At 33.5% G+C, this 14542-nt stretch overlaps 2 protein-coding genes across 2 annotated transcripts in view; both read right to left on the reverse strand.

The window, feature by feature from the left end:
- The window catches only part of LOC102588495 (probable receptor-like protein kinase At5g47070), a 3981-nt gene extending 3043 nt beyond the window's left edge, over window positions 1-938 (reverse strand). Inside the window, exons 1-2 of the mRNA XM_006354583.2 lie at window positions 577-938; window positions 27-467 (exon numbers count right to left, since the gene is read on the reverse strand). Coding sequence (XP_006354645.1) covers window positions 27-386 — 360 coding nt within the window. The 5' untranslated portion in view covers window positions 387-467; window positions 577-938. The remainder of the gene's footprint in view (window positions 1-26; window positions 468-576) is intronic.
- A 6893-nt stretch (window positions 939-7831) lies between these two features.
- Window positions 7832-14542, reverse strand: part of LOC102589798 (eukaryotic translation initiation factor 4G) — an 8556-nt gene continuing 1845 nt past the window's right edge. The window contains exons 5-11 of the mRNA XM_006354588.2: window positions 14356-14429; window positions 14198-14254; window positions 13245-14012; window positions 12662-13090; window positions 9474-12583; window positions 8448-8642; window positions 7832-8347 (exon numbers count right to left, since the gene is read on the reverse strand). Of these exons, the coding sequence (XP_006354650.1) occupies window positions 8017-8347; window positions 8448-8642; window positions 9474-12583; window positions 12662-13090; window positions 13245-14012; window positions 14198-14254; window positions 14356-14429 (4964 nt within the window). The 3' untranslated portion in view covers window positions 7832-8016. The remainder of the gene's footprint in view (window positions 8348-8447; window positions 8643-9473; window positions 12584-12661; window positions 13091-13244; window positions 14013-14197; window positions 14255-14355; window positions 14430-14542) is intronic.

Here is a 14542-nt window from a genome sequence, read left to right on the forward strand (position 1 = left end):
AAAAAAAAAAAAAAAAAAAAGGTTACCTGATAACCATCTCTATTGAGTTTTTTAATGGCAACAGTAGTTGATTCACCTTTTCCATCAGCAGGCTTAATATTACCTTTGTATACACATCCAAAACCTCCTTCACCAATCTTAAGTAACCTATTAAAATTATTAGTTGCTTGTTTAAGCTCAGAGAATGTGAATACCCTCAAATTCTGACCTTTCCCTTCATACACATCAGAGAAGCTACGTGCAGAAGAAGTTGAACATGAAGACTTAGTTACCCTTTCTGCACCACCACCTGAAATATCTGATTTACTCTGATCTTGAAGTACCACTGGTGCTGATTTTCTTTCCCTATTTCTGTGCCTATCCTTGAAGTAAAAGAAACACTTCATTTTCCCCTTCTTCACAAATTTTGACAGAATTTCCAAGATTCAATTTTTAACTCCCACAGTCAAGGAACAGCCACTAAACTCCTGCATAAAACCACAACATTAGCAAGAACTACATCAAGAACAGATTTTTAACCAAAAATCTAAGTACCCAAAATGAAAAATTGATATAAAACAAGGAAAAAATGATTACCCAGATAGGAAATGGGGTTTTCTTGGTTGGTTTATGATTCAATTAAAAAAAAAGAGAAGATGGGGTCCTGATTTTGTTCAACCCTTTAGGCTCTTCTTATGAGAAGAAAAAGTAAGAGCTTTCCAAGTTGGTGGAAGAAGAGAAGAAATTAAGCTCCACCATGTAAATTATACAAGTTCAAACTGGCTTTTGATTTTCTTGAAAGTCAATAGAGCATTCTAAATCTTGGGGTTTCTTCAACTCCCTTTGGATTTGGTTAACAATTCTTTCTTGGACCAAAGACACTATTTTTTTTATTTATTATTTGGATGCTTCCTATCCTGTCTCTCTCTCTCTTCTTCAAGAGAGAGTTGGGGGAAATTGACGAGTCTTCTTTTGTCAGTTTAGACAACTATATGTGACTATTTATATATAGAGTTCTGTCTTTTTCATCACGAGAGTGGTACAGGCCACTGCGGTTAATTAGAGTTACGTTGATATTAATATTTTTATAAATTACTAATTAGGTAGATTTTTAAGTCATAAATTAAACATTATATTAATTTGATGTATGAATTATTCATCTCTTAACAAATAATCAGGTATTATATTACTTATATAAAATTTAATATTTATATAACTTATTTCTTAATTAGCTATTAAATGATTTTCAATTACCTAGTACATATGGTTAATCTAATCTTTTGCTGCTGACTAGAAGATTAGGACCTTTTTGGAGTTTTTTGTTATATCTGGGATCTGAAGTTTTGGATCTTTCTACTTTTATTCTCTAGTTGTGACATGTGAGTAATTGTCAATTCGAATTTCTTCACTTATCATAAAAAGATTATAATGAAGTAGATCGAAATGATTGATTCACTAGTAAGAAGAAATTTTGAGTTTAAATATTGTATTAGAAAAAGATTCTATTAGAGAGTGTTTTCGCTTTTTTAAATAGATCTCATATACCTTTAATGAAAATATATTAATTGCAATTTTAATATAAATACCAACCATTACATAAAAAACACTTTTGTTGTTTTTGGTGGAAGTGAACTTACATTGAAGAGTATATATGTATAAAATAAAATAATAATTTAGGTAATAGTTAATGGGCCATATGTTTTAAATTATATTTTAAACTTACTGTGGAATAATCTACTGTGGATTTAGCAAATCAAACAAAAGATCATAACAATAGAAATTATCCAAAAAAAATATAATGAAATACTTGTCTTTCTTAATTTAGATTTTTGAACTATTCTAATTTAATTGTTTTGTTTTTAATTATATATTATCAACTTTCAATAAGTTTATATTTTCACTTATACACCCATATATTAAAATTTACGCGTGAACTACACGATTGGAAGAATGTTGGAATTAGTATTAAACATTTTTAAATCATTAGCAAAGTTTAATATTGAAACAATTTAATGATTTAAATAAAAAGGTACGTCAAAATCAAAGAATTTATCAAGGGTATCCACATTTTAATTAATAATTACAATAAATCTTTCGGTCGGTTCAAAGAAAAATACATGAACTGATAAGAATGTGACATGCATTTAACAGTTTGGTGTGACATTACTCTCTGACTCTAAGGGTGTTTTCGGTATAAGAAATATTTTTAAGAAAAATTAAAAATAAATATATATTTTTTATCTTAAAAGCATTTATATATAATTTTAAAAAATAATTATATGAGGTACGGATGAAGAGTAGGGATGCACGGTGATAAGATGTAGAATTCCATTTTGATCCTTATTTTCTCTACCTTTGTTAAGGATAACATTTTATTTTTTTTTAAATTCAGGAATTTACTTTTCAAATGATAATATTTTTAAAATATTTTGATCAACAATTGATTATTAGAACACTTCTCTGTTGTGATTTATCTAAATATCGATTTGGTCAATTTTTCTTAGTTAGGTTAAAGTTTTGACTTTTGATATCCTAAGAAAGAGGGCAATTGAAGTACACTAATTAAAGTTTTGTTTAATTAATGTCACCTTCAATGTCCTGTCAATTTATATGGTAGGTAAAAAAACATAAGATTAATGGATTATTTTTAAATATAGGCTAACATTTTTTTCAATCATGTTAATTAAATAGATAAATTCTGCTAAACCTTTACTAATTTTGGAGGAACAAAGTGGACAATTTCAAATTTTACATAGTTTTGAATTAGCATAAAAAGTGAAGAATCTTTTTTTCGACTCTCCCATTCTCACGGGCCGAACTAACTTATAAAGTATGTCAATTTGAATTCAAAAGATCAGCAAAATAGTAACCAACCCAACAAAAAATTGAATGAGATAAAAATCGAGTCTACTGAATTTATAATGCTTCTAAAAAAAATTATATTCATCAATGTAATTTAGGTGATTTAATATATCCTTTCATGATAGAACGATTTATTCATCAGCACAGTGGTATCACAACTCTAGTGTGACGAACTCACTTGAGTAGAAGATCAGAAAAGTGTATTTGAAAAATGAGATAAAGTTCCTCTATTTATTGTCAACAAAGAGTAGTATGAACGTGCAGTTATTGTGTTTTAATTTATCATAAAAGTCTCAACTTATTAAAAAAGTCATAACTCATTGAAAAAGTCATAATCATTCATGTAAAAATATGTTATTCAAATTACATCTTTTCTCTTGATATCATTTAGAAAAAAATACTAAATTTTCCCCACACCCTTTTAAAACCTAAAATATTATAGGTTCACAATATGAAACTTTTGTGCAGATTTTATATCTGCATTAAGAAAAAAATATTCAATATTTACTACTAATGATTTAATGCAACTATTTAATTAAACGTAACGTGTAGATATGGAGTGGAAGTCTTTTCAATTCGTGTCTGCCAAAATCCAAAAAAAAGAAAAGGAATATAATGTGCTTTTAATGTTGTCAAACATTATTTGGTCCTTGTCGTTGATTGAATTCTAAATTTAAATAGTATTTTCATTAGGAATAATTATTAGATATTCATTCTTTTTTTGTAACAATCAAAGCAATTACCAACTAAATAAAATAAAAGGAAGATTCCTTCACATTTCCTAACATTTGACTCAAACATCAATATATGACTTCACATGCTGATGCATTACATATTATGTAAAAATTAAACTCCAAGTTTTTATACTATCATATCACTTAAAAGAATGTTTAATTTACGTAGGACAAGTAAAATTAACTAAATAGTGTATAAATTATTTATATTAATAGTGTGTATATATATATAATTTAAACTCAATAACTAATCGACGTTTACTTAATTTTGTTTCCGCATGAACATGCTTTTAGATATTGTCATAGAACAACTTAATTGATATGAAATGCATAAAACTCTACTTAAAGAGAGATTTAGAAAAGCTTTTGACTGCTAATTAATATTAATTAATAACTATCTTGGAATTCATATATTTTAAAATCGAAAAGTGTTTTAAAATTTATGAGGTTAGGAATAATTCTAATTACTTTGAATAATTAGTGAAGAACACTAGAACGTGACTTCACATCTAAGAACTAAGTATGATTAATTGGCCATCATTAACTTTTGCCACCTGTCCATTAGATGAAATGATCTTTGAGATGATTATGGAACTTATAAATAAATAAATACGGATTATCAATAGTATAAATCCAATAAAAGAAACTTTTAGCTTAAACAATTAGATTAATATATATAATATATGCTTTTGAAATCACAATCAATTATTAGAGCCACTAAAATATTGGTTATATGTTAGAACAGGAACTCTTTAGGTCATAATTTGCGTCAAATAATATATTATTATTTATTATTATAAGAAGTCAGCTGATATTGGTACTTAACCTTAATTAGTCTTTGAATTAGTACTAGGTAATATAAGTTTTGTCATCATATGTCTTCTGACTTAATTTGTTTTATACAATTTTCCACTTATTTTATTAAAAAATAATTATAGGCAAAAATTTATAACAAGCATTAGCTGATAACAGATACAATAAATATGATAATTGATCTACTATAGCACGGTAAATTATATTAATATAAAAAAATTATTATCAGGATTTATCGGATAAGATTAGTTTTATATTGTGTTTGGTTAACGATAGGATAAATTTGTGTTGATAAGCAAACATAGTATAAAAATTGATATCAACTTTAATCATAAATACCATATCAAATTTGTGACCGTTTTATCCCTCCACCCAGATGAAATTATTAACCCCAAGACTATAATTTCAAAAATAATAAAATATGCAAACCAATGGCCGCTCAATATATAACTTAACTAAATACTCTTAGGGTGTATTTGATATGGAGGAAATGTTTTCCAATTTTTCTATGTTTGGTTTCAAACATTTTTTCTACAAAAATAATCTCCTTGAAAATGAGAAAAATGACTTTCCTAATGAAAGTAGGAAAAAATAAGCCACATAAATAGCGTTCTAAGTTTACTGTCTTCTCACATCTCACCTATCCTTACCACTTGACTATCCTATCCTTCGCCGCCATCGAATTAACCCCCAAACTCCATTCCTACCACCTTTATAACGTTTTGCTAGATAATATATATATTCTTGAAATAATATTTTGTTGATTACTTATTAAACGTTCAAAAATAAGTAAAAAAATTCACTTATTTATTTATTTTTAAAAAAAATCATTTTTCATGAAAAACATTTTCTTTTCGTACCAAAAAAAACCCTTTTAAGTGGGTGGCATTTGGAGAACCAAAAGAAGGATACGCCAAATCAAAATTGGAAATGAGAGATTCTTGGCCTCAAGACATTTTGACAAATCCTATGTTGGATCCCTACTAATTACGAATTTGATAAGTACTAATTAATAATTAATAATTAATTGATACAAAATCTGAATGTAATAATTAGGTGAAGACTCCCTTGTCTTCTGCCTACCTTAATGCAAATACAAAGTATCGTATTTTAATATTATACTTTGAATTATCTATTATGATTTTGAAAATAATTATCTTAAATTATTTGTTATTTAAAATTTTTATGATAAAATTAATTATTTTTCTATCATTTTATTCTTTATGGTAATTATGTAATTTGAATACTGCAAATATTCAAATTATGACATGATGGCTAAGGGTGAACATGATATGATATTGAAATCCATGTAGTTCAAGCCTAGTAGTTTAGGGAAAAGACAACGTTGGTTCAATTATTTTTTATTTTTAAAAATACTATATCAGTATCATATCAAATTAATTCAATTTGAATTGGTATTTTAAAGTTTGTTTTCTGTATTTTGTGGTATCGTAAATTGGTAATAATTGTAATTTTTTTACTTTGACTTAGAAATACTCATATAATAGAGAATTATGACTTAAAGTTTTTTTTAAAAAAAACGTTCAATTATATCATACTAACATCTTACACATGTAGAAACAATTTTTTTAAAAAAAAAAATTCTTTTGTGAATCAACTACTCGAAAAGGACATATCAATCAAGATAGAGTAATAAAAATCCCAACATTCTAATAATTAGTTTTGTACTAATACTATTTTATATATTTGCTAGTGTTATATAATAACATATAATATTCAATATTTTAGTATCTTTATAAATACTAGAACAAAATATTGAATATCGTATCAAATATAAAATAAAAGATAAAATGCATAACAAACATCATAATATCGAAATCGTGGTATCAAAAAATTTTCAATTTTAATATGGCAATTCAGTATCTATCGTATTATCAATTATGTCATCTTTAGTGATGACACATAAATGAAGTAAATATTTTAATGAAAAAAATTATATATTAAGACATAAATAAGGATAAAATAGTCAATCTTTCAAAATTAACATTTTATTTATAAATATTAAAAGAAAACCATGATAGATAATTTGAGAGAGTGAAATACTCCCTCGGTTCCTATTTAATTGTCATCGTTTTAGATTTTGAGTCCCTTAAGAAACTAGGTAAGTTTATTATTGTGCCCTTATTTAGTGTTCTCTTAAAGTCAAGTTTTCAATCAATTAACATAAATTAATTTATTTTGATTACTTAATTCACCAATTGACATAAATTATTTACTTAGTTGGTCAAATGTATATTTTGCAAAGCTAATAACACTCAAGGGTAAAATAGAAAGAAAAGTGTCATTTATACATTGATTTTGTAAAATGATAAGTACTCCCTTTGTCCCTAATTACTTGTCCACTTTTGAATTGACACACCTATTAAGAAAACAATAATTGATATAGTGAGTTTACCATTTTACCCCTATTAATTATGAAGTTGATGAATTAAAAACTAGTTCTACCATTTTCAAAGGAATTAATTGAGGGTATAATGGGTAAAAAAAATTGTCCTTTCTTGATTTGTCAAAATAGACAAGTAATTAGGGACAACTAAAAAAGGAAATGTGGACAAGTAATTAGGGACATAGGGAGTACTCATTAAGGAACGTACATATTTTTAGTAAGGACGAGATATAAATAGAAATGGGTGGAGCATTATTATTAAGGTTTTGAGATTCCAAAAGGACTAGAATATGTGTGATTCCATCTTGATTCCCTAACCTCTTGTCTTTGAGGTTGCTGAGAATCTGACTGTCTCCAATTTCCCAGGAGGGGAACTACTTTTTTGTCTTTGAGGTTACATTTTTCAATTGTCAAATTATGTAAAGTTTAATTAATATTTTAAATATATCTTTTTCAGAAGAATCATAATGAACAGTATTTTGAATTTAAAAATATTTAGTTAATCTAATTTAAATTTCTCTTTATGAGATTTTACTGAATATGTTATTATTGTAAGTTAATCTAATCCAATTAGTTTTAAAAATTATTCATATTAAATTTCAAAAAATGAAACATAACAACTGATTTGGTCAGGAAAAAATAGTGTTTGATTAAAAAAAACATTATTAGATCACGTAAAAGCAATTACAAGTAATTTATCCATGATAAATGAAGATTTCTAATGAAAAAACAGGCAAATAATTTGTTATAATTAGTAAAATTACAGTGATTTTTTAGAAAACGACTAACCAACCTGTTATAAATTATCAAGCAGGAGTAAGATAATATATATATATATGTGATTAGTGAGATTTATCAAACATTTAACTCAATTTCAAGCTCAAACATTTGATAATATTATTTACTGGGATTAATTTTTTCAGATGTAAGTGGCACATTAGTAAAAAGTTCTCAATAACATTCAATTTTTATCCCATGTCCAACTATTCCTTTCTTGTTAAAAATTTCTAATTTTATAAAGGTGGAGCCAAAGATGTTAAAAAACTTGGTTCATCCTATTTGCTACTGCAGTTCCAAAAAATGATGGAACTAAAAACATTCAAGGACATAAAACCCTTATATTGATCACCATTTAAATATATATCTGCAAAATTAAAATGTGGCCTAAAACTAGACATGAATCTCTACCAAGATACAATTCCTCCCCATCTATTACCCTCCCTAAATAAATTTGTCTAGCTTCCATTGCTTCTTTGAACCTTGAGGCCGGAAATTTTCAAGCCGCATATTAGAGCTTCTGCAAATCTCCGAAACTGCAGAATCACCTTGCTCGACCTTTATCATCTCCAATGTGCTCCCAAGAACTTCAGCAGCAAGACCTATTTCCACAAGGCGTCCTTCCTCTTCCCCGCCTTTGTATATCAAACTCCCTATTTCATTAAACGGTATCACATTTTCCAATATTACCTTCCCAAAGATGCGACCAAGAAATTCGGCTGCTCTAGGGGCATCATTTACTGCATCCTCCAAGCTAGTTAGAACATTTTCAAACCTGAAAGAGTAAAACACAAACATAAAGTTGAACAGAGAATCCATGTGCTTTAAAGCTTGAGCTTGCATTTTAATTTTTATAGGAAAGCACAACTCCATACCCTTTAATTAACTGATCTTGACTTATCGCCACATCTCGAGAAAGAGTTAGACCAATTATAAGCTTTGCCAAAAGATCCCTTTCCATATCCTTCCTCTCAAAGGAGTCAGTAACCCAAAGTGAGATCATTGATGGATAGAAGCTGGGTGAATTCAGGTCTTTCACACACAAAGCAACCTCTTTCTCATCTTTCGCACTGAAATGAAAAGGTTTTAAGTTAATTAATAATAAACTCAATTAAGTCGCAATATACTGTACAAAAAAAAAATTGCATAGAAACAATGATGCTTCTACCGTTCACGACTAGGGTACAAGGAGAATTCCACTTAGCTACTAGATGAAGTTTAGGATGACATATGCTAAAAGAACCTATGTTTATGTAATCTTCATTACTAGAAATTAGAAATTATAATTTCCTTGGTTACAATAGGAGACAGAAAAGTTGGATAATGGGGAGACACGCGTTCTCAAACAAACAGTGAGAAAATTCTCCTACTACACCATCCTCAGATAACAAAATAATAAGTACCTTGTGCTTCAAACTTCTCAAGGAGGCACACCAACCTATAATATGATTATCACGGATTTTCTAAGCTATTACTGCAGATACTATTGAGATATACTTGCAAGTTAATGTTCATCACTGAATTTCAAACTTAAACTTCGCTCCTTTTTGGTTGGAGAAAGGCTCTTTCATGGGTAGTGAGATCCCACAACAACAAAAAATGACTAGTAATATAAACAACTTCTTTGGAAGAGGTATTATCAAGATCTATAATTGCCGAACCATATCATAAGCTTGTGCTTCCTTTACACACATGATGATACCGTGAATAGGTCAAGTCAGCCAAGTGTTGAACCAAAATCATCTTTGATATCAGAAGCAACTTTCTGAAAACAGTTCCAGAATGGTACTTATTTTGAAGTAGATAAACCAACAATTTTAAAATGATGTGTGCAGAGCACATAATCCATAGTTAGACCCATACAAATAAATGCAAGTAGATAATAACCAGTTCAGAAGTACCTGTAGAATTCCTTGATAGCAGCCATAGACATTTCCTGCAGACGTTCTTCTGGCAAAATCATGTCAGGAGCCACATTTTGTGTGGAGATTGGCCCTCCACTTCTTACAAGTGGTGAAGGAGGCCGAGATGTGTCAAATCCACGCTCCTTGTTCCCATAAGTCACGCTCCTTTCTGGTACACTTGATTGATCATGTTGACTGGATAATCGCTCAGGCATGTATTTGGGTGCAAGCTCCTCTCTTAAACCATAATGGGGGCGCTCTGACAAAGAACCATAGCTGCTTTGGGAATGTATCATCCTTCGAGAGTCTCCAAAACTTGACATATTATCAATACTTGGTCCTGCAGGTTGGCCCCTGGAAGACATTCCCTTTGCAAGACCACCTTGGGGTCCAAGTGTGATCGGATCATCACCAAGAGGCCTCTGGGTCAGGGGAAGTGATAATGTCCTATTCTCGAAAGAATGCCTCTCATTCGCCCGTACGTCCTGCATGCCATAGCCACGGACCTGTGGAGACATAGGACGGAAACCCCCCATCTGGGAGCCCGGAGAAGACAACATACTCCCTCCTCTGGGAGCAAAATCCATAGGTTGACCCCTTCTACTAGAACCTCCCAGACTAGGAGTACGAGCAAGCCTAGTAGCTTGTGCATGTCGTTCTTGAGCAGCATCCCTATGCACTTCCTCGATCTTCTTAGGCCCTTCAACTTTTCTCCTTTGCTGCCATTTGTTCTTTCTTAGATCAATTGAATCCTTCAACATGAACCTCACCCTAGAAGAAAGTTCCATGTTATTTGACAACTTCTCCAACCTATCAAAGTATGCATCCATATGTTCCTTTGCTTTGGCATGATCTATCATTTCCCCAATTGTACTCATCAACTTACACAAAGCTTCAACATTCTCCTCGTCAGGATTTTGATAGTCACCTAACAACTTCTTGATGCAATCATGCATAATTCTCTCTGTCAACATTCTCTTCTTATAAAGTTCACCAATCAGTTTTATATTGCCCAACATTCGTCTCCGTGCTTTGACTCTTTTCTCCTCCCTCTCCTCTGCTGACAGTTTTACCTCGCCTTCCTCGTTAGTCACATTGGCTTCTAGTTCTTCTCTTTCCCCTCTCTCAAACTCTTCCTGACATTTGTTTAGAAGTAACCTCTTAAAAGTGATTTTTTCATTGTCTACACTCAGATCAGGCAACTCAGCTGCTAGGTGTTGACAAAAGTTGGCATACATCTCACAAAAAGTTGGCTCCATCAAAGCTTTGTCAAATATCTGAGAAATTACACCCTTGAGTGTGACATCATTGTCAATATTAACTTCTTTCACTTGCTGGAATAATTTGTCAAAGTTCTGGGGAGTCAGCTTATTTAAAATAGCTTTCAGCTGTCTCTGCTTGGCTTGTTCCTCGTCTGATACTTTACCTACTTCATACTTTATTTCAGCTTTGTGCATATTCTGTGTAGGTGTATGAGGAGACGGCATTAAACCCTTTTGGAAAGCAGTTCCACGCTGCCACCTGTCAGCATCAACTCCATTTCTCAGGCCTCCTCCCTGAGGTGGACCCATGGATTGCATTGGTCCAGATAGTATACCCCCAGTGGCAAACTGACCCATGGCATACTGACCCACAGCATACTGACTCATGGCATATTGAATGGGCATTGCAACTCGCGGGTGCCGCAAAACACCAGAATTGCCTCCTGGGACAGGTCGGAATCCTATACCATTTCCCCCAAAGCCAATGTCTGGCTGAAAATCTCGACCAGGCATAGGAGGCCCAGGCGTCTTGTTCCACTTGTCTCCATCCCCAACACCACTTCCGCGACGTTCACGATGTCCGCTAGACGGCCTATCAGTACCTCTTCCTGGACTAGGGAATGGCTCACGCATAGCACTGGCATTGAAGTTTATTAGAATATCAGCAACATCAGGAGCAACATTAAAACCCTCAGGAATATCAATGCATTGCTCTGCAAATTTAAGTAAGAAATCTCTTGAATATTTCTTGGTAGTCACACCATCACCATCAACTTCCTTTCTATGTTCTGGAGCAGCTTCTAGTTTAGGAGTAGATACATCTGCAGCATCCTCCCAATCATCTGGCTCCGCTTTAACCTCACCAACCTTCTTAGTTGATCTAAGATCTTCCTGTGGCACATTGGCAGATGGAGGCCTAGAGTCATCTCTAGAAGTGAGTTCAATGGTTTCAATAGATTGACCAAGTTCATCCTTTTTCTCTGGACCTTTATACGCCATATAAAGATCAGAAGTCGCACCAGCAGCATCTGCCTTCTTATATAAGTCTTTTTTCTTCTTTTTTCCCCTAGCCATAGTGACCTTAGGCACATTGGAATCCACCAAAGATTTCTCCTTAACACCAGATGACAACTTGGAAACTAAACCGGTGTTACTAGTTTCAGTATTTTCATCTTCACTCTTTGAAGTGGCCTCATCAGAATTCTTCAACAAATCAGAGGCGAACTCCTGACTTGCAACAACCGATTTTGTAACAGGAGCTTCTTCGGGGTCAGCAATATCTGATTCCTGATCATCTTGAGCCGATAGACCTATTGCTGATGTGCAAGCCTCAATATTAGCAGAATCCTGGTTAGAAGTGGATGATGTAAAGCTTTCATCAGCCATGTTATCAACTCCAGTTGAACAAGCTACAGATTCATTCATGTCTTCCACTCCAATTTCTGGTCGACCATTCTCAATGTTGGCATATGCTGCTCTCTTTGGAGACCCCTCTTCAGTCAGGCCAGACAACTCAGCAGATTCTACCAGAAGAGATTCTGAAGGCGGCTTCGAGCTCTTATTCTCGTCCTGCTTGCCAGCCTCAGGCAATGCTACTTCATTTCTATCCCCAGTTTTAAGTACTGGTTTGCCCGCTTCCTGATTTCTGGAATCCAAAGGTTCAGACAAATCTTCCTTCCCACAATTTCCAGTGATATGACTTCTCAATTCAGCGGACTCTGACAGAGATAGACTTTCCATAGTGTTCACAGCAGTGCTCACTGAAGCAGCAGTATTGACCTCAACGAGTCTGGTTAGCGGATACTGGGGAGTCTGACTTGAAACTGAGGTAGATTTCCCAAGAGCCTGCAAAGAACTTCCAGTCATAAGTAGGACCGAGATAGTATAGTTGTGTGATTATTCAAGAAGCATGCACATAAATACCTTATCTTGAACAGTCAACTGTCCTCTAGTTACTTGTTTTTTCTGTTGATCTTCAGTGGAGTCTGGGCCACCAAGTGTTTCACTAGCTGCATCTACACTACTATCTCTAATTAGAGATGTTGAAGATTCAATGGGAGCTTGAGAGGTCAATGACAATATGCCAGCTGCTGAGCTCTTCCCTGAGATAGAATCATCCCCTTTAGTAGATTGTATATTTTCTACAGGCCTTGAAGCAGATTTTGAGCCATCACCAGTCCTTGACTGAGTGGTGGAGCTTTGATGTGAAGTGTTTGTGTCTTTCTGAGAGTGAGCTGAATCTCCTCCATGTGGCTTTGAGAGCCTCACTGGATCTTTTCCAAAAGAAGAACTGACAGATGGTAACTGCTCTTTTCCTGAGTGTGTTCCGCCAGCAGCCGGTTTCACTGTCACCTAAAGTTGATTAGCATGAACAAGATACATTATGTTGTGAGCATGTACGAAAAATTTAATTGCAAGTAAATGAAACTCTTAGGTACTGATTTCAGTGATAAGCATAAAGAGAATTGAGATAGAAAACTCCATGCAGGATTTGGCATCGACTAACCTGATTAAAAGGCCTTGGTGGTTGAGAACTCTGAGTGTTACCGAGAGGAAGAGAACTTGGAGCTTGAAAGAAAACAGAATTGGAATTATAAGAGTTAGGATAATAGTTAGGATGACCGGGAGGAAATGATGCAATAGGCTGTGATTGAGGTGGCATATTAGGGTGTGACCTCGAACCATCAAGCCTCAATTCTTCATGAGTATCCGGGTGAGTTATCTTCACACTTTTACGTTGACCTAGGAACTTCCCAGCCTGCTGCGGAGAAAACTGTGACGGCATATTCATTCCCATGTTTCCCAATTGCTGAGGGAGCTGAGGCCCAATTCCTGATGAAAAATTCATGCCCTGCCCCTGATGCATCATCCCTTGAGACTGCATTGGGTGGGGTTGAAGACTTGAGACAAACATTGGCTGCTGCATAGGCGGATTGACAATCGGCAGATGCATCGGCATTGGTAATGATGTAGCAGACATGGAATGAGATGGAATTTGTGGTCCAGGACCACCAAATTGAACAGGAACTTGTGGTGGCTGGTGGAATGGGATTTGCATGTGCATTCCAGGTATGGGATGTGTAGAAGGCTTTTGTGTTTGGGTAACAGGAGGTGGAGCTAAAATTTGTACATCTCTTTTGGGCTTGCTGGCCACCCCATAAGCCTCACTATGATTAGATTGGTCGAGGGGTCCTGCATCCTTTCTTGGCATAGGCTGCTTGGAAGTGGATGGATTTGGCAATGAAGGAATAGCTCTTGAAGTGTCACTGCGAGCCTGCCAAATAAATGAAGGAATCAGAACCATAAGCTACTCTGGAGGCCAGGACTAGATTGCTCCATGGGCAAGAATAACATCACAATGTTCTAACAAATACAAAGAAGCTAAATTACAAGCTCGGTTTTTCAGATCAGGTATCACAAAATTCATAATCAGACACAAACGAAGAAGATGACAAAAACCTGGGCTCTCTTCTGCTCGTCCAGATTTGGTGGAGCTGAGCTTGTTCGCGCAGGTATCTATACACATTGTAAAAGCAAATACCTTCAATTATTAGGACAAAAGTTTTCAAATTAACCACACACAAGAGAACACCACTCATGGTGGAGTCTAGAAATACCTGCAGAACATTCATGACACCGGGACTTATGGATCCAAATTGAAGTGGGAATGACTTAGATGCATCTCCTGGATCTAGAAAATCAGAAAATAGTATCATTCAATAGTTGGAACTACAACTAAATACATAAGAAGTGCCAATATTCCTACACGACAAGTCGTAAACCCTCCCCCACCCCCACCACCCC

This window comes from Solanum tuberosum, unplaced genomic scaffold (genome assembly GCF_000226075.1).
Source record: "Solanum tuberosum cultivar DM 1-3 516 R44 unplaced genomic scaffold, SolTub_3.0 scf00173, whole genome shotgun sequence".
Taxonomy (NCBI): Eukaryota; Viridiplantae; Streptophyta; class Magnoliopsida; order Solanales; family Solanaceae; genus Solanum; species Solanum tuberosum.